This window comes from Lissotriton vulgaris, chromosome 3_2 (assembly GCF_964263255.1).
Source record: "Lissotriton vulgaris chromosome 3_2, aLisVul1.2, whole genome shotgun sequence".
Taxonomy (NCBI): domain Eukaryota; kingdom Metazoa; phylum Chordata; class Amphibia; order Caudata; family Salamandridae; genus Lissotriton; species Lissotriton vulgaris.
Window position 1 is genome coordinate 10154 of NC_141690.1, and position 20162 is coordinate 30315.

At 47.3% G+C, this 20162-nt stretch overlaps 1 protein-coding gene across 1 annotated transcript in view; it reads right to left on the reverse strand.

The window, feature by feature from the left end:
• Positions 1 to 1362: 1362 nt before the first annotated feature.
• UCHL1 (ubiquitin C-terminal hydrolase L1) overlaps positions 1363 to 20162 on the reverse strand; it is a gene marked incomplete at its 3' end in the record, with an annotated part of 139857 nt that continues 121057 nt past the window's right edge. Inside the window, exons 5-6 of the mRNA XM_086964606.1 lie at positions 4227 to 4274; positions 1363 to 1470 (exon numbers count right to left, since the gene is read on the reverse strand). Of these exons, the coding sequence (XP_086820732.1) occupies positions 1363 to 1470; positions 4227 to 4274 (156 nt within the window). The remainder of the gene's footprint in view (positions 1471 to 4226; positions 4275 to 20162) is intronic.

The following is a 20162-nucleotide window of genomic DNA, read 5'->3' on the forward strand; positions in this document are numbered from 1 at the left end:
GAACTTGGTCCCCTCTGCTTTCAGGTATCAACGATCTCTGATCCAGGCTTGGATCTCTACGAACTATTCATCACTGGTCGCCGGCCAGCAACTCCTTTTCTTCCGGCTCCTGGCTCGTCAGCGAAGACCCCGACGCCTGTAAGACTTGTGCAGCCGCAGCCCTCGTGGCTAGGTAACTCGGCATTTCGGTGCCTGCATAGCCTCCTTACTCTAGGGTCCTGAGTCCCTCGCTTCCAACTTGCCTTATTGGGTCCGCCCGAGACCTCTAAACTTTCCGTGTCCTCGGACACTTGTTTTAATTGTGCACTTGAAGTATTTTCCTAAGAGATTTGGTTTGTGCTTAGTACCCTGTCCTCATAAAGAGTACAGGGCTGTTGTGAATCTTAATAAATATCCTGTTTATTTTCATAACACTTGTGTGGTGTCCTTTCACTTGGTGTTCAAGGGGTACATGTGTGGTAAACAGCTGGCTTAACACGCCCTCTCGAGTCGTTAGCCTTAGACTGCTCGTATCCACGCTACTAGGATAGCTGGTCTATAGGTTGACTTACAACCAAACATCATAAGGGTCGTTTGGAACGATACATAGCGGTCGCTAGAATAGCGAACGCTGCATATCGGGCCAACTTCTCACACTAACATCCTTACATGACTTTATTTTCTGTAACCAAGTCAACAAGCGGCCTTCCCTGACTCAAGGTCTTCGTAGAGTATGTTCTGCAGATCTTACAATCTGTGGCCTTGTGATCTGGGTACAAGCAGTAAATACAGTCTTTATGCTTGTCCTCAACAAACAGCCTCTTCTTTGAACAGGTAGCACAAGCTCTAAATAACACCTTATCAGACATAGTGGGGTTGAAGAAATTGAAAAAATTCCAAAACTGAAGAGAAATCTGAGCAGAGCTCAGTGGAGACTCTCTAAGCACAACATGCGGTTGAAAATCCGAGGCTCTCAGGAGGGTTCTATGGGGTGAGGCTATTCGGATTGGTTGTTGCAACATTTTTAGTCTCTTTTACAAAAAAGCGGATAGACTACAAAATGAGATGATGCCTAGGCCGGTCTTCTCTTTTGAACCTACTGCTATGGTATTTTTCTATTACCGAGGCTCCCGTTCAGACGACTGGGAATGATACAAAGCATGGGAATCTATGAAAGTCCAATACTGGGGCAAATTTGCCTACCCAAGGAAATCTGTGGATGAGTTGGGGGGAAAAAGCTGGAGCCTGAAACCAGTCACTGGTGGTGAGGTATTTCTCACCACCCCAAATGCACATGTGGGGTACATTTTGAATACACCCCTGACTGGCTATTGAACATACTATAATAGATCTGGTTGGGAAGAGGTAGTATAGGAGGTATACCATAGTGCTGATATCCACCTCTATAGGAAGGAGGGCGCCTTCCTCTTGCTCCCCTAAAGTGTACTTTGATATTGAAGCATCCCCAACGTCTTTGCGGTCTTTTTTATCCTGCGGCACATATATGATAAGTCAAGAATCTTATTTTGTACTTCTGGACTAAACAAAGTGGCCCGATCCATCCCCGACTGCCCAACACTGCTGCATCTCCCAGCGACCCGAATGCTGTAGTGGCAATATTAATTGCACAATCTAGCATCTCCATGGCTGCTCTTTTCCTGGAGATTACCTCCAATTTACAATCTTCAGGAAGTTGACCCACATACGAACCAGGTCACACTACATTGGACGATCATTACCTAGAATGGCAAGCACATTGGCTGTTTGAACTATTCTTGCGGACATTGAAGAAAAACGCTCAAAGCATCTGCCTTCCCCATCTGGATGGTGTGGGGACTGGTGCAGGTGGATTGTCTTTCTGCGCTGCCTGAGATTACAGAGTCCGGTTTGGGATGGCCCACCAGGTAGACAGGTGCATCCTCCAGAGCCTTGTATTTTTTTCTCCAATCTGGATAGTACTGGCATCACTGTTGCTGGCATTTTGCATGACAGTCCTTCACATATGACTTACAACAGGGATAGTTCCCACATTTTCTAGCGGGCACTTTAAAGTCATAAAAAGCAGTCCGTGAGATGTCAGCATTGTTACAAACCTCCTGGCTGCAATTTCCAGTAAGTTGTGAAAACCACCAATATCCTCTTGTGGACAGTCAATGGGTACAGGAGAGGTAGGTGTGGGAATTAGGTAGTCGTCCCATTCTCGATGTGGGTCAGAGTACCCACTCTTCCTGGTCATCTGTAGTTACTGGATCTGGAGGAAAAGATTGGAATTTCTGGAGAGGTTCTGACTAAATCTTGAACCCTCTTAGTAGATTGAATAAAATTGGGACCGAGAAGCAAATGTAGGGAGGTGCAGGAGTTGGTGGGAATCTTTCTATAGTCAGCTAACATGAATCGCAGATCTGCTAGAAACAATGACATGCAGACTACCTCTTGATAGTCCCAATGGAATTCCTGCTGAGGAATATAGTATTGATGCTCTCCATATTCCTCCTCATGGGACTTAAACAGTTGGGATGGGCTACTCGTGTAACGAAAAGGACCTTCATCCTCTTACTCAGAATTCTGCTCTTCGAATATCTGAGATGGTAGATGTGTAACCTTACTGGGTGAAGTAACTTCTGCTATGTTCTAGGTCTCTTTTCTGGTGTTTATTCCCTAGCAGACAATCCAGTTGATCGTACTGCAAACTACACCATCGGAGAAGTGGATATTGGTGGCAATTCAGAGACCATAATGGATGGTATCACTCCCACAGATTGTTAGTCATTGCCGCAGTCTTCATAGCAGCCGTAAAAGTAGATCAAGTTACCCCCAGCATAGTCGACTGACAAACAGTCTTCAATGACAACAGAGCTATCCGCACTGGTGTAGATGACGGATACTCCAGTTTGGAAGACTGGCAAACAAATGTACTACCATTCTAAGGCCTTCTTTGTCGATTGTCTTGAAGACTATGGACTTTGGCAACTGGTTTTCTTCAGGAGGCACAGGGAAAGGCTTCTTGAAGTGCCTTCCTTGAGAAGACATAGAAGGCTTGTAACTAGCCTTTATTTTCTGTCACTTGAATGTCCGTCTCCTTTTCAGGTTGTGTAGAGATGGAGGGACTGTCCATGGGAAGTCTGAACGCTTTCTTTGAACACTGGCCTGAAGATTGTGTGAGGTGGTCTCCCCCGTTATGGCACCTTCTGGATGAAGAGGATGCCACACTGACCTCACTCGAGCTCACTTCTTTTCTGGCTAAGTTTTTGGAGACATAAGGTGCCCTGCATGTTCTCTCAAAGTTTTATTAGAAAAGGTACGACATACCTGACACCCCTTTGCATTGATTGCCTGTGTCCCAACCATAAGGCAGCCACTGTGACGGTATTCTGCTTGTAGTCTTTTCTTATACCAGGTGGCACAGGCTCTAAAAAGACGTTATCTGACACTGTTATACCGGAATCCTGCAAATCAGTACTAAAGATGGAACTGCAGTAGAAAATGTTGATTGAAGCAAAAAAAACTGTCATAATTTATTGAAGTTGCGCTGACTTCAGAGAAGACTCCCTAGCACATGAGGTAGAAAATCGGAGGGTCTACGGTTCAGAGGAGGATTCTAGAGGGTGAGAGGTTCTGATTAGTTCAGGCTTGTATTTTGTTCTCTTTTACAAAACAATGGAGATATGTTGTGAAATGGGCCTAGGCCCACTTTATGCTTTGTTTTAACATTGCTATTTTGATGTACCGGGTACTCCCATCTCGACAACCGGGAAAGATTCAAGCATGTGAATCTATACAAGTTTCACTACTGGAGTAAACCGTTTGGAGTGGTCAGAAAACAGACATGAAAATCAAAGCTTTAGAACTGCCTCAAAGGGCACAAAACGCATCAATACTCATGCATAGGAGTACCACTATTTCAGGCTATGCTTTGTCACTTTAAGGGTGGCATGAAGTTTCCAAGGAGTGCTACATTAGTACGTGAAGTACTGCTGAGAAAATATATGTATCCATTTTGTCTCCTGTGACTACTCTATAGGTGAGGACTATGCTGTTTGAAATCATCAGAAGTATAAAAAAAGCAAAGTAAAATTATTTCTAGAACCAACACATATGCTGTTTAAATTGAGTAGAAAGTGCACAATGCCTATCATTAAGTTTGGTTCACACTCTGAATAATGGCATTAGGGAAAGGGCAGGGATGTGAATATACTACCCCCAGACATAGGAATGCAGTACTGTCACTGAAAAGTTATTAGCCTTACCTGGCATTCACCCTCTTCAGCAATTCCATCATGGGCTGCTTGAATAGCCTAGAAGTCAAAATCTATATTAGTGCCTGCATGGTTTGGATCCTTCAAACAAAGCATTCAAAATTTCAACTCAAAACCAGCAGCTGACATCCATAAAGCACACACCCGGCTTGCTCACTTGTCTGCCCCTACCTGAGCTGCTGTTGACACTGGGGGCATTGCAGCGCCGCTCAGGACCGGCTGTCCTGTTGGTGGAGATTCACAACATTGCCGAGAACATCGTATCCATCGGGCCTTAAAAACAATGCGGCACGCGGGCGCTGCCGAGGCAAAGCCCGAACCAAGAGCGGGCTAGTCTCGTGCCCGTCAGCAGCAGGAAGAGGCAGGGATGGGCCCCCTCTCTAACATAGGGACAAAAAGCCTTTGTTGGAGGAAAAAGATACTGTGGGGCTCTGAATGGGGAGTGATCTCTTAATTGCACTTATTGTCGCTTGTGCTGAATTATTGCAGTGAGGTAGTTCCCCCGGGTGTTAATTTGTGGAGGAGTGGTCCATCTATAAAGTTGCTATAATTATGGGCAAAAGGAAGTCGATTGAGGGGGGACCTACACTCGTTCAGGCAAAAAAAGGGAAAAAAATTCTAGAAAAGCACTACATGCGGCCTCTAACTATGCCCTCGCTAAAATCGAAAGCATGGTTAGTAAATGCGAGGATGTATTAGCTGGGAATCATGGTATAAATGGGGTTGGAAATTCTGACCCCCTCTCGGACGTCCTAAAGCAACATCGTAAAAGAGTGATTCCTGCAATTTTTAGCAAAAAGCCCCCATATACCCCTCATTTACGAAGTGCATAGTTCTTCTGAAGGCCCAGCAGAGTTCCCAAATGATAACACCCTGAACAAGACACCAGAGATCAGGCTACAAGGGGACTCGTACGAAACACCATCCAAGAAAGGCTTTAATTGCTCCAATAGATTTGCAGTCTTAGAGGGAATCAGGCGATCCACTTGATAATCTAGTACAAGGCAATAGGGACCCAGAATCAAGTGGCGCTGGGGTTCTAGGATGTTTAAATTGCCTCCATTTGAGCAGGATACTAGTGCAGAAAATGAAGTTAGAGAGTGAAATGGCCTTATTTATTTATAGTGTTTTGTATAGCGCGGACAAGACCAGTGGGTATCAGAGCGCTTAACATATAAGATAGATTACAGACATTATATAATAGCAATTGTAACAAACAGATATGCGGTAGAAGGCGATAGGCTATAAGGGGTGATTATATATATGTATTCTTCAGCCTATGCAATTAGTATTAGGAGGTGAATAGGTTTAGCTTGAGTCCTAGGCATATAGCCAAGCTCAGTGAGGTAGGGTTATATGGCATAACAGTGCAACAACATGTGCAATTAGCATTAAGAATTGAATAAAGCTTAACTTGTATCCAGGATCGCAGAGATAAATAAAAGTGAGGTAGAGGTTACACGGTATTGTCTGTGAGATACAGTTATCAGATCACATAGCTGTGAGGTAGTAGTAAAGGGTATAGCCGAGGTTTAAACGTGGAATCAGACATTTGTCAGATATTGATCTTCAAGACATTCTAGACGAGGCCATCCTCCTTTGGCGTAAATGTTCATATCAGTGATCAGTAAGCTTCTCTATGTAAGGTAGTTATTCATCATGTGGCTCTTTAGTTCACGTTTGAATGCTACAGTATTTTGAATCTTCCTGATGTTTGGAGGTAGTGAGTTCCAGACTCTAGGGGCGGCTCCCTAGAAAGCTCGGTCATAGGTCTTTTTCTTCCGGAAATAGGCTGGCATCAATAGCAACTCTTTAGCGCTTGTAGTTGGTCTGTTACCTCCTGAAAGCTTAATTTTCTTGGCAAGGTATCTCGGCGTGTTGTAGTGAACCGCTTTGTGGGTAATACAAGCCATCTTCATTTGAATTCTGGCCTCATAAGGTAGCCAGTTTAGTACTTTCAGGTGAGGAGATATGTGATCGAATTTCTTCGATCCCGTGAGGATTCTTGCCGCTGCATTGAGACAGGCTTTTAGTGGTGCTGTGGATGTTTTCGGTAGACCAGCTAACGTGGTGCAACCGTATTCAATCCTCGAGATAACTAGGGATTGTATAGCCAGTTTTAGATCCGCCTCCGAGATGAACGGTTTCATTTTTCCTAAATAGTTCAAGTGGAAACAGGCGCTCTTGGCCATTGAGTTAATGTGGTCTTTCATGTCGAGGTTCTCATCTAACGTAATTCCTAGTGATTTAGCAAAATTAACTAGGGTCGGGGTGCAGTTCAGCGCAGTCACCAGTTTAGTCCATTCCTTTACCTCGGGTTGGTTCCTTGTCGGTGAAATTAGCAGGAATTCTGTTTTATGGGCATTTAGTTTCAGATGGTTCGTGGTTAACCATTGCAGAGCTCTTTAGTGTCTTGTTCATTAGGTCAATGTCATCAAGGGAGGCGATCTTTATGTATATTTGCGTGTCATCTGCATACATGTGATAGGATATCTGTGCATTAAAAATATACTGAAGGAGTTCAAATAGAAGAGGGAATTGGACCATATTAATGATCCCCTTCACCAAACACCTATGTCATCACTCATAGACGTAAATAGTGGGTTAATTGCTTCTACTACTCTAACGCCAGGAGGAGTGCCCCGGTCGAGAGGGAGTTTAGTATAAAGGTCCTTTAGTAAGAACACTTCAGCGGGGCAGCCCACCCCTAGTACTTATGCAGGAATTATGAAACCCAGGACTGAGGTAGATAAGCGCGAGGGTCCCCACACTAATAAAACAGATAATAGTAATATGTCCTCAACGGCAGGAAGAATGAATGCTGGAGTTGACCAGGGCATTACATCAAATCACCACATCCTCCCTAGAAATGCGGCATCAGTTGTATATATGACCAGTCCCAAAGCTCAGCAGAAGTGCTGCCCAAGAAAGTAGGGAAGCAATCCACAACAAAGCAATTCACTGTGTTTGCCACGTGAGGGGGCGTAGATCAATTATCAGAGAAGACATGATAAGCGTCAAGAGATCGTCCTTGGTCAGTTCTCAAACTGATTGCATTAAAGCCCAGCTATGCAGTCAAAAATTGCAGAGAACCTGCTGGCCCTCGAGTATCAGACTTGTTCCCCTAAGCACTCCAATATCCAAATTAGACGCCTGCCACTATGGACTTTAGACAGGGACCAGGAGGATTCTGAGCTCAATAGAATAGACTGACTAACTAACCAATGGCATCTACCAGATCCTCCGAATAGAATAACACATCGGGCAAGCCCGAGTCCATGTCCCCCGCGGAGCATACAACCTCAAGTCTCTCCAGTGGGGTAGTCCAGGGTTATGTTATGCAGGGCACATCCTATTTGGAGAGTGGCACCCCTAAGGTAATTCAGCTTCTTTCCTGGAACATAGCAGGTCTTCAGAAAAAACTGGCAATTCCTGAATGGAACGATTTCATCGCCAATTATGATGTCTGCATGTTCCAGGAAACCTGGAGTAGGACTCCCCTATATAAATCTGGGTATACCACCTACTTCTTTCCGGCGACAAGCTCAGGAAAGGGCCGGCCAGCAGGGGGCCTGTCATGGGTGAAGGTGGCTCTAAATTTGGCCATCACCATGAAAAACTCCGGCTCAGAAGATATTTTACATTTATCAAAGGCCCCCACAATAGTAATAAGGTGGAACTCTAATGTGTATGCTCGAGGAACATCAGGGGCCCAAACCTCAGCCTCTATAACCTCTCTAGAAACAGCACTACAGAGTATCCAGCCCCTGTCTAAAATTATTGCGGGAGGAGACTTAAATTGTACCGTCGAACCTATAAGTGAGAACAATCTTCTGGGAATTAAGGATGTGAAACACTAACCCCATATTGAGTTTGCCTCCAATTAAAAAGTAGTCATCCAGGGCGATACAAGTTAACGCCCTGACAATTTAATTTATCCTACGAGCATTGAATGGTAGGGCAATATCGGACCTAAAAGGTGCCAATACATATAATCGAAGCAGCAGTCCCTCGCGCATCGATTATCTATTGCTGGATATTCGACTAAGTGGATATGGAGGTCAAGCAATCACAGGATAGTGACCACAATCCATTATGTATGAAAATTAGATGGAGATTAATCGGAAAAGCATCTAAAGCCCTGCTCTTAATATCAAAAGTAGTCCTCTCCAACTGCAACCGCAGATTGAAATGGCATAAGATTGTTTGCCAAGAGGATACATTAACCAGCATTAGAGAACCAGTAGATTTAGGAACTTTAGAACTTGCTTCTTTTAATGCAGTCCCGGGCACCAAGCAGAGCTCATATGTGAGCAATCTATAGTAATATGATTGAGAAGTTGGGTCTGTTTACTATAAAGGACCATAGAGGGCATAAAAGTAAAGGATCAAATCAAGGCAATATATGGTACACATCTGTGCAGGAAAAATAGGCAGGCCATATCTGTAGCATTAAAGCAAAAAAGCGGTAGGGAGGCTAGAAAGGAATATAACAGTACCATAGAACTAGCAAAGCAGGAATGGGAGGAAGATCATTGGTAGGACCTTAAAATTGCAGCCAAATTAAAAGATAAGACTAGATTCTGGGAATTAATAAACATTTCTAAAAGAGGATCTGACCCCATTCCAAGCCACATAACCGAAAAACAATGGCACACTTTAAAAAAAAATTTTTTTACGTTTTATTGTGGTGAGGTGGAATTAGAGCCAGTGCTTGGTTCCCAATTAGAATCTGGGTTTTACAGTCTCCCCGGACCTAATCCCTTTACACTAAAAGGAGGTTTAACTAGCCATTAAGAACATAGCCCCAGGCAAGGCTGCAGGCCTGGATGGCCTGCCTGGTGATCTACTCCTACATGGCCCTATGCTTTGGGCCAACTACATCACCCTCTTATTGAATAGGATTGTACAGAGCCAAGATAATGCTGAATCTTGGCAGGCAGCTGAAGTGGTAACAATTTACAAGAAAGGTGACAAAGGACCCTGCCAACTATAGGCCGATTAGTTTAATCTATGTAATTCAGAAGGTAGTTGGTAGGGTCATCATCTCCAGAAGTTGGTTGTGGTTAGAAGGGAATATCCAGTCGCATTTTCAAGCGGGTTTCAGGCGGAGGGTGGGTACGATGGACCAGGTTTACAGATTCTTTGCAGTATACTGGAAATCTGTGTCCATCGGGAAAGGCCGTCTCTACCTGGCCTTTATTGATTTGAAAACAGCTTTCGACCTGGTGCCCGGCAACAAATTGTGGCAGGTGTTTCACGATATGGGTTTCCCAAGCTATCTCCTTGATCTAATCAAGATTACATGAGGGCAATTACACCAAAAGAGCCGACAGAGGGTTCCTGTGAATGGAGGGGTCCACCAGGGCTGTGTGATGGCGCAGACTGTTCTCTCTTTGTGAATGGGGTGGTGGACCATTTGAGGGAGGACCCGGCCGATGCCCCAGTCCTGGAAGGGGAGAAAACACCAACCCTCTTCGCAGATGATACCCTCCTGATGTCTAAAATACCTATGGGTCTCCAGAAACTCCTGTACAGGTTTAGCTTGTTTTGTGAAGAGCGTGGATTAACTATCAACACCTACAAAACAAAGCTGATGGCATTATCTTCTAAAAAGTTAAAAAGGCTTAATATTTCCCTCAATGGGTCTCCCTTAAAGGTGGTTGAGGCATTAGATTACCTGGGAATAAGAGTTAACAAAATGAATTGGAATTCCCATGTTGCGAAAATGCTTTTAAACCACAAGAGAGTTTTGGGAGCCATTCTAAGAGACCAGCGAGGCTCCATCAGTAGACCTATAGCCCCGGCCCTCGCAGTATATGAAAGGAAGGCACTGGCCTCAGCAGTCTATGGTTCAGAATTGCGGCGGTTCGAGACATCACGGACCTGGTCAGAGCAGAGAATAAGTTCATGAGAGATCTAGTCTCCCATCCAGTCTCAACCCCTTTAAATCCCCTTCTTTTTGACATGGTTAGACGCTCAATCAAGGACATAGTTCGCCTTCATCCATTACTGTTCTGGGTGCGCCAAAGAAGGTCACCAGAACTGGCTAACTATGCAGCGGTGCTCGACGAACTTATCAACTTGAACAGCTGCAACAAGATCCGGTGGCTGAGCAAGTTGAGGCAGTTGGTCATACATATGGGTTTGGGTGAGTGTTGGCTGTCCCAATCCCCCCACCCAAACACTGTCAAGAAAATGTACTGGGATTTGGTGCAGAAGGAGGAATTAAAGGGGACAAAGTGGGAGTTTCTAATCGACCAATTTCTGGATCACAAGTCTGTTAGAAAGCTTGAACTGTTCTTGGACTATCTGATGCCCCAGAGATAGAGCTCTTTTTTTAAAGTTAAGGCATGGAACATTACCAATAAACTTGTATACTGAGACTTGGAAAACTTCACAGCACCAGAAGGCTACCTGACCATGCCCTAAAGAGTCTCTATCCCACTTTGTTTGCTTGTAAAGCAAGTAGATGGCTGAAGCCGATATGTAGAGATCTGGGCTTTAAACAACATAGTAAGGCCCTGCGCATCACAACAGATGTAACATCTGACCATTGTATGTGGGGTTGCAAAATTTCTGGGAATAACCTGGCAGATACGCACAAAGCTGATAAAGAAGAATCTGAGTGGGACAAATAAAACGTAATCCTGATTAATTGTACCTAACTATTGCCATAGTATTTTAGTCCCTCCGGTATTTATGATCTGTATTCTTGTTTTATGAATTTTTATGAGTCGTTTGTACTTAAAAAATGTTTCTACTTTTTTGATACATTTTTATCTCATAAAGTACTACAACAGCATACAGCTACTTGTTAGGACCAACATGCAACTTCGCTGAAACCCTTCCGATTCCTAGCAGGCCTGCTGACATTTGGGGTCCACTAGTTACATACTTGCTAGCTCAGGGAGATGGACCTGTGGAACTGGATGGGTGCAGGGCTTGGACAGGAGGTGATGACCAGATGGGAGATATCTGTACTGATAAGCAGCACCATCACCGTATGGCTGAAGATTAAACACATTGGCATCATATGTTGCTGTATGAACATCTGACTAGCACAACTTGATGATGTTTACCATTTATATGCATAAAAGGTCAAATATTTTCTAAACATCCTTTGCGATGAGGTGGCGTAACGCACTCTTATACTGTATAAGGGCAAGGTGATAACCCTGATGACTTTCTTTCCCTGTGTAATACCGCTGATTTGCCATGATCTGTCTACTGTATGACCTAAATGTCTCTGCTTTGTACCACAATGCCACCCCTTTTCTTGTTTGTTTTGTGTTAAAAACTAAATAAACAAAGTTCACAAAAAAAAAAAAAGATACTGTGGCAGAGTTTGAGGCCAGTTAGGACGCTTGTCTGCAGAGCGCCAGGCCCTCTTATTTTGCTCGCCCCCTGGGGGGCTGGAGGAGAGCACATCTTGACATGCGCTGCTGGTCGGCCTGGATGCTCCAGACCTGCACTGCCTTGGTGCCCAGTCAAGGTTGGCGCCTGGCCCGGCCGCCTGTGGCAGGGGCTCCTTCCCCCCCGATATACCTCTGGAGGTCCTAGTCCTGTGCACTGGTTGGGGCGCCTGCCGATGTGGTGGGGAGCCTGGGGGCCCCGCTGGAGTGGTGTCCCTGCAGACCCTTTACATTGTATTGACCTGGCAGGACTACTGCTGGCACGAAGATTGGTGTCCCCCCCGGACGCCCTTATGGGGAGGCCCGGTTGTCCACAGACCGGCCGCAGCGGACTGGTGAGGGGGGTGCCTGCTGGAAGTGCCTTAGGGCGAAGCTGGAACTGTGCATGCAATCGCGAGCAGGGCCCAGAGGTGGGTCTATTATTGGCGGGGCTACAGGGCGCCTCCGCGGTGTTTGAGAACGCATTGAAATCTGCAGTAGGTGGATGGTGTGGTAGGGGCCTGTCGCCGCCTGCGGACCGCCTGGGGTCGGATAATCCTGTCACGTATTGGTGTGGCCCCCCCTCCAGATCCGGAGGGGCCACATTTGGGGCTAAAGATGCGCAAGGACAAGACGTCTCGGTCCACGCAGCCCAACACCATTACACAATACACCACCCCGCGACTCCTGTCTCAACGGCTCACGAGGCAGTCGGGCCACGACGAGGGGGCAGAGGCCCCTGGGGAGCCCTCCCGGGCGGAACTCCTAAAAGCAATTCAGGGCTCCCACTCCGCATTGGAACGCCAAATAGAGACGGTCTATAGATGTCAATCTTTTGCAGGCCGACCAGCGGAAGGTGGCGGACAAGGTGACTGAGGCAGAGAGTGATACCGAACAGCTGCAGGGCGAGGTGGCCACCATCAAGAAGATGGTCTCACAGCTGACTGCCACGACGGGGGCCCTGGAGCGGAGGACGGAGAAGGGAGGGCGCATCGCAGCAATATTAGAGTCCTTGGAGTGCCTGAACCTGCAGAAGCAGGAAACGCAGAACGCTTCCTGGAGGACTGGATTCGTACTCACCTGTGCCCGAGGGGTCTTTGAGGTCTTTGTGATTGAAAGGGCCCACCAGGCGTTGGTCCCATTGCCGCGGCTGGGTGCCCCCTCCCCAGAGCAATCATGGCGAAAATCCTAAACTATCAAGACAGGGATTGTATCCTAAGAGCAGCACGGGAGTTGGCAAACCTCATGTTTGAGAATAGCAAGATCTTCATTTATCCAGACAACACCCAGCAGGTTCAGGAGCAGCGGAAGTCCTTTTTGGGGGTTAAACAGAAACTCAGGGAGATGCAATTGCAATACATGCTCCTATACCCAGCCAAGCTCAAGGTCCTGTCGCAGTGAAAGGCGCACTTTTGAGGCGCTGGCCGAGGTCTGGGAGTGGCTGGAGATCTGGGGTGATGGGAGAGCATGGGGTCCCCCGAGGGAGATGGGCTCCCGCCCACCCAGAAGACGCAACAGCAGGCGGAGGCACCGATCCGGGGCAGCGGACAGTTAGGAGAGCAGCAGAGTTCTGGTTGGCGAGGATGGAGCCCTGCACTTGGGACCGGTGGAAGTGGCTGATGGCCTGGGGGCTGTCCTCCCGCTTGAACAAGATGGCATCTTGGTTCCAGATACACGTGGAAGCGGCTGATGGCCTGGGGGCTGTCCTCCCGCTTGAACAAGATGGCATCTTGGTTCCAGATACACGGCTGACTCCGCGCTGCTGACGGCCCCGGTGGTCCCAGAGACTGCAGCGAGTGGACCCCCAGGGGCTGGAGCTCCCTCGAGAGAGACTTGGTTATTTCCGTGAGCATTATGTTTGATGGGTGACTCAGTCTGGTGGCCGTAAGTGGGCTAGTTAGCTGATACGGGTTTCCCGGGGTGGACTCACTGGGGTTGGTGGGTGGGGGGTCTCCTTTTGGTTGGGGGGCGAGAGCATGTTCGTGTTATTGCAGTGAGTGTGCATGGTTTTTTGTCACAAGGTCGAGCCTGGACTTTTGGTATGAACAATGGGTTTGGTGGAGAGTCGGGTGGGGGAGCCAGTTTTCATTGTTGTAGTGGGTTGGCCTTCTTAGGCGTACGAGGTGGCTGTGTAAGTCCTGGCACCAGCAGGTTAGGAGCGTGTGGTTGTTGCAGACATTTTGCTCGTGGGTGGGGAGGTGGGGTCGTTTGAATTGGAAGTTCTGGGGTAATGTTTTTCGCATCATTTGTATTACAGGTCAGGCACTGGGGAAGATTCACTCTGAGAGATGATACGACAGGGTAGAAGTTTATGGAACCCATGGGGTATAAGTTTCTGAGTTGGAACGTGAGGGGGCTGGGTACATGCACCAAGCGATATAGGGTCCTCACCTACCTCCAGAGACAAAATATCTATAGCTTGTCTGCAGGAGACCCACATGTTAGATGACTGGGCACAAAAGCTAGGGAAAAAGTGGCGTGGACAGTTGTTTCATGCGTCCTTCTCTTAAGCTAGGGGTGGGTTCTGATTTGGGTAGCACCAGGGGTGACGTTCGCTATGCAATACATGCAGGCGGACATTCAGGGGTGGTACCTGCTCCTCAGCTACACTGGACGGGAAGGAATTGGTCATATTGAATTCCTACGCACCCTACATTGATGACCCAACATTCTTTGGGGAGTTTCATACTTCATCCATGATCTGGGGACCCCATGTGAGAAGTTGGCCTGATATGAACAATTGTTACTTACCTGTAAACAGGTGGTTCTCCAGTATTGGTGTCTTTCATAGATTCACATGCTTGAATATTCCCCGTCGTCGGGGTGGGAGTCCCACGGTAAATAAAATAGCAATAAATACTAAATATATAAATATTATATAATAAATATATAAAGTACATAATAAGGATAAACCCAAAAAATGCATAAAAGCAGCATAGGGTAGCTAACCAAAAAATTCTACATAGGAATGCATGGGAATATAAAAGTTCCAATGCAGCCTATCCTTGTCATTATGTCAGACCAAACTGCAGCCAATCAGGCGCCAGCAGCCCTCTAGAACCTTCTCAGAGCTCAAGCCCTCAGATTTTCGTAGCACAAGAGTGACCACAGAGTCTATGAGGAGAAGAGCGCCTCTGAGGGGAGGATGGGAGGGTCGCATGTGAATCTATGAAAGACACCAATACTGGAGAACCACCTGTTTACAGGTAAGTAACAATTGTTCTTCTCCAGTATTGGGGTGTCTTTCATAGATTCACATGCTTGAATATAGAATAGTTAGCAGTCCCTATCCCAACACAAAGTTTCCAGAATGCAATGTATAAGCAAAAGGTTGGAATCAACAGGTGTAATAACCCATGCCATAGAAGTTATACAACTATATGTATACATAGAGAAGACATGAATAAACTGGAAACTATTAGGAGGAGGGTAGAATAGAGGCTCACCTTATTGAAAAAGATCACGGAGCACAGCTTGTCCCACTGCGGTATCTCCTTCAGCCATGGCACCCAGATTGTAGTGCTTTGTGAACGTGTGCCTGCTGGACCACGTGGCTGCTCTGCAAATCTGATGCAATGGAACTCCGGCAAAGAGTGCAGTCGAAGAGGCCATAGACCTGGTAGAGTGGGCCCGTACTGCAGTCCGTAAAGGCTTTCCCGCCTTCTGATGGCAGAAAGCAATCGCCGAAGCCACCCAGCGGGCTACTGTAGGTTTGGTGACTGGTCGCCCTTTTTGAAAGCGGCCATAGGCTACAAAGAGCTGATCCGATTTTCGGAACTGGGCTGTTCTGCTGATGTAAAACTTTAAACATCTTCTAATGTCCAAAGAGTGCAAGCGTTGTTCCGCAGGAGATTGCGGGTTGGCAAAGAAAGACTGCAGTATAACAGGCTTATTAATATGGAAGTCTGAAGGCACTTTTGGAAGAAAAGTAGGGTTAGTGCGTAAAAGCACAGAATCCGGTTTAAACTGTAGAAATGGTGGTTTGATCGTGAATGCATGCATATCACTCACTCGGCGTGAAGACGTCAAAGCAAGAAGAGGCGCGACCTTCCAGGTGACATACTTGAGGTCTGCTTTATGGATTGGTTCAAAAGGTGCAGTCATTAATTGTGATAGGACAATATTGAGGCGCCACTCGGGAGGACGCCGCCGAACTGGAGAAAAAGTCCGAAGAAGTCCCTTGAAAAATTGACTTATTAACCTGGATGAACATAGGGAGGCGGAGCCATCATGGCGGAAGCGTGATATTGCCGCCAGAAAAACTCTTAAAGTAGCATGTGACAAACCCGACTGAGCCAGATGGAGAAAGAATGGAGAAAGAAAGGGAGGAGCTCAGCGGGCGTGGCACGCAAAGAATGCACTCCGGCGTCAGCACACCAGTGGCAAAAGCGTTTCCATTTCAACTTATAGGTCTTTATAGTTGATGGAGCCCTGGCCTGAGCAAGGATGTCACGACACTCCTGAGGGATGGTTAGATGTGCAAATTCAGTGTTTAGGTTCCAGGCTGATAAGCTCAGAGAAGAGGGGTCTGGATGGTAGATTTGACCCCTGTCCATGGAGAAGATCCATTCGAGGATGAAGAAGAATGGGTTTGCATTGAGACAGGAGGAGCAGCTCCGAAAACCACGCCTGTCGTGGCCACCTGGGAGCAATTAGAAGGATGTGGCAGGGTTCTCTCCGAATCTTCCAGAGTACTCGTGGCACTAGAGGGATCGGAGGAAAGGCGTAGGCGAAGAGATTCGACCAATCCATCATAAGGGCATTGCCTTGGGATCCTTTGTGGGGATGCCAACTTGCGTAAGCGGGGCATTTGCGGTTCTCTGGAGCTGCGAAGAGGTCGATTACCGGGAATCCCCAACGACGAAAGACCATATCGAGTGTTGGCTGGTGAAGTTCCCACTCGTGGTTGGATGATCGGGATCTGCTTAGGGAATCCGCCAGAAGGTTGGACAACCCCGGAAGATGAACTGCGGTGATTGTGATTTGATGATTGATGGACCAGTCCCAAATCGCCTCTGCTAGGCGGGATAACACCGGAGACTTCGCTCCGCCCTGCTTGTTTATGTAATGCATGCAGGTTGTGTTGTCTGTCTGTATGAGAACCGACTCCCCCTGCAGCACTGGTTGAAATGATTTCAGGGCCAAAAAGATAGCCATGAGCTCCAATTTGTTGATGTGCCAGGTTTTCTGGTACAGAGTCCATTTCCCCTTGATGGAAAGGTGCTGGAGGTGGGCTCCCCAACCCTCCAGAGATGCGTCCGTCGTTAATGTCAGATCTGGGGTGTTGAACAGAAAGGACGTGCCTGCCGCAAGCTGATGTGGTTGTGCCCACCATCCGAGCGCTTTCTTCATGGGAATGGTGATGGTAACCTGATCGTTGAAGGAACCGGTGACTTGACGCCACTGGTCGTCCAGTGCCTGTTGAATAGGTCGTGCTCGTAGTCTGCAATGAGGGACAAGAGCGATGCACGACGAAGCCATCCCCAAACGGACTGAAGTGCACCTCTTTGCCAGAAGTAGTGAAACTAACCGGAGAATCCTTTGCTGACGTTCCCGGGAGACAAACGCCTTTGCTAGTTTGGTGTCCAGCGTTGCTCCTAGGAAATCCCTGCAAGTTGTTGGCTGCAATTGAGATTTCTCCAAGTTGATGGACAGACCCAAGGAACGAAATACTGTCTGACAAATGGAAGTATGGTGTTGGAGTTGTGAGCAGGATTGCGATTTCAGGAGGCAGTCGTCGAGATATGGGAATATCTGGATGCCTTGGAGACGAAGAAAAGCCATGACCGGAGCCAACATTTTTGTAAAGACTCGGGGGGCCGACGGGAGGCCAAATGGAAGCACCTTGAATTGGAAATTAAGGTGCCCCACCTTGAAGCGCAGGAACTTTCGATGACCTGCGAGTATTGGGACATGGAAGTAGGCGTCTCGGAGATTGATGGTCGTCATGAAATCTCGGACAGAGAGTAAGCGCAAGATTTCTGTAAGCGTTAGCATATGGAAGGTCTGATCCTTGAGATAGTGATTGAGTGCTCTCAAGTCCAATATGGGTCTCCATTCTCCGTTTTTCTTGACGATAAGGAAAAAACGTGAATAAAACCCCTTCCCTCTCTGAGACTTTGGTACTACTTCCACCGCACCTTTCTGAATGATAAGATGAACTTGATGAAATAGCTCCTTGAGGTGCAGAGGTGGTGGTCCGGAAGGTGGCGTTGGAGGAGGTACCTCGACAAATTCCAATGCATGGCCTTTTTTCACAGTGTCGAGTACCCAACGGTCCGTTGTAATGGAGGACCATTGAGAACCAAACAGATTCGTCCTCCAATTCTCAGTTCGACAGACAAGTCATTGACGTTTGTTGGAAGCTCCCCTGAAAGTGGACTTGCCTCGATAGTTTCTGGCAGGTTGCTGACGGGAAGACTGCTGACGGTTTCCGGTGAAACGTTGGTTACCTTGGTTATAGGATCGATACTGACTGCTTCCTCCACGAAAAGTGGATGTAGTGCCACGTCCGAGCACCCCGAAAGGGCTGCTTCTTAAATTGAAGGGTACCCAAGGCACGTGCAGTGTCCGTGTCCTTTTTTATGGATTGCAGCGCTTCATCAATATGCGCTCCAAATAGTGACTCGCCGTCATATGGCATATCCAGAATTCGTGTCTGAACTTCCTGTCGAAACGAAGTGGAGCGCAGCCAACCTTGTCGACGTAGGACGGCCGCTCCAGCGAGTTGGCGAAAACCAGTGCAGGCCACATCCACTGCACAATCAATGAGTTCCTCTGCAGTTCTTTCTCCTTCTTGCAGAATCTTCTGCGCTTCTGCCTTGGAAGCATCCGGAAGTAACGCCACATAGGCGGACATATCTGCCCAAGCCTGACGGTCATAACGACCTAAGATAGCCATAGCGTTAGCTACTCGAACCGTTGTAGAGGACATGGAGGAAAACTTACGCCCAATTGCATCTAGGCGACGGCCCTCTCAGTCTGGAGGAGCGGTGATAGTAGACGCTGGGTTCTTCGAACCTCTGAGCTGCCTGCGTAACAGAATCGGGTTTAGGTTGACCTGTAAGGCATGTCGGAGATCCCACCGGCGCCTTATATTTCTTTTCCAACCTTGGTAGTTGTGCTGGTAAAGAGTTAAGAGTCTTCATTAATTTGACCCCTTCAGCCCAGATGAAATCTATAATCGGGACGGTGTGTATCTGTTTAAATGGTTGGTTCTTGAAATCATAAAGGAAGCAATCTTCCTCTCTCTGGACTCGTGGCAATTTGAACCGTTGCGCCGCCCTGTCTATTAATTGGTGGAAGCCTGCAATATCCACTGGAGGAGAATCCCCTGGCGGCACCTGAGAAGGGGATGGTGTCTGAGCACGATAGTCATCCCACTCCGCTAAATGTTCACCACCATCACCATCCGAAACTTCTCCATCTTCACGCTCTGGAGGATTCTCGTCATCATCTGGATAAATTGTTGTATGAACTCGAACTGATGTACTCCTATGAACAGTAACAGGCGGCGCTGGGTGTGAAGGAGCCAGTGTCGGCTCTGTAACTGGGTTCAACACCGATGGGACAGCCGCAACCTGTGGAGATGGTGGGAATCGCTGATTGTAATCCTCCAACATACTTTGGAGGTTTGATATCATTGATATAGGCAACATCGCAGCTGGTACGAGAGTGAGTTGCTTGATGTTGGTCACACTGTTCCTCTTCATCGTTACTGAAGTCTTGGCACTTTATGTTCAAGTCCGAAAGACTTTGAGCCTGGTCATCAGACTCCTGATCTGAATCAGTAGCAAACAACGGAAAGGGAGGAACCATCTCTCCTTCTGTGAAAGTCCCAAACTGGTCTGATTTGCTGGACTTTAAAGGCAATAAAGGCATTGAAGCAAATGAAGAGGCTGGCGTGGAAACTGTCCTGCGCACGCGTCGCCGGCATGATATCAGTCGTCTTCTTTGAGGGAACTGATTTTGATGTCGTCGACAAGGAGATCGTCAACGGAGTAATCTTCATGGACATAGTCGCCGGAACCTTCAATTTTAAGGTCTTCGTCGACGGAGCGGTCGTCGACGGAGCGGTAGTCGACGGAGCAGTCGTCAACGGGACAGATAAAGCAGACTCTCGTCAACGGGAAAGCCGTCGACGGTACACTAGTCGTCAAGGGCGTAGACGAACCCACAGTATTCGATCCTTTCGTCGACGACGAACGGGCTGTCGACGAGCAAAATCTTCAACGACGAAGATGAAATCGGAATTACAGAAGAAAGTCTTTGAACTGAGAAGAACTCATCGACGACGAAGACGTCGACGCCGAAGCGGACGATGACCCAGAGGCCAGCGTCGTTGTGACTGTCGTCGTCGACTTTGATCCAGAGAGCCATTCTCGTCGACGGAGTTGAAACTACCGTCGACGGAAAGTCAGTTTTCTTCACAGAAAAACTGGAATTCGAAGCAGAAGGAGCCTGAGAGCTAGGTCTCGTGGGCCCAGACGTGGTAGGTAAAGGTGAAGACACCGCAGGGGTCAAAGTGAGGGAT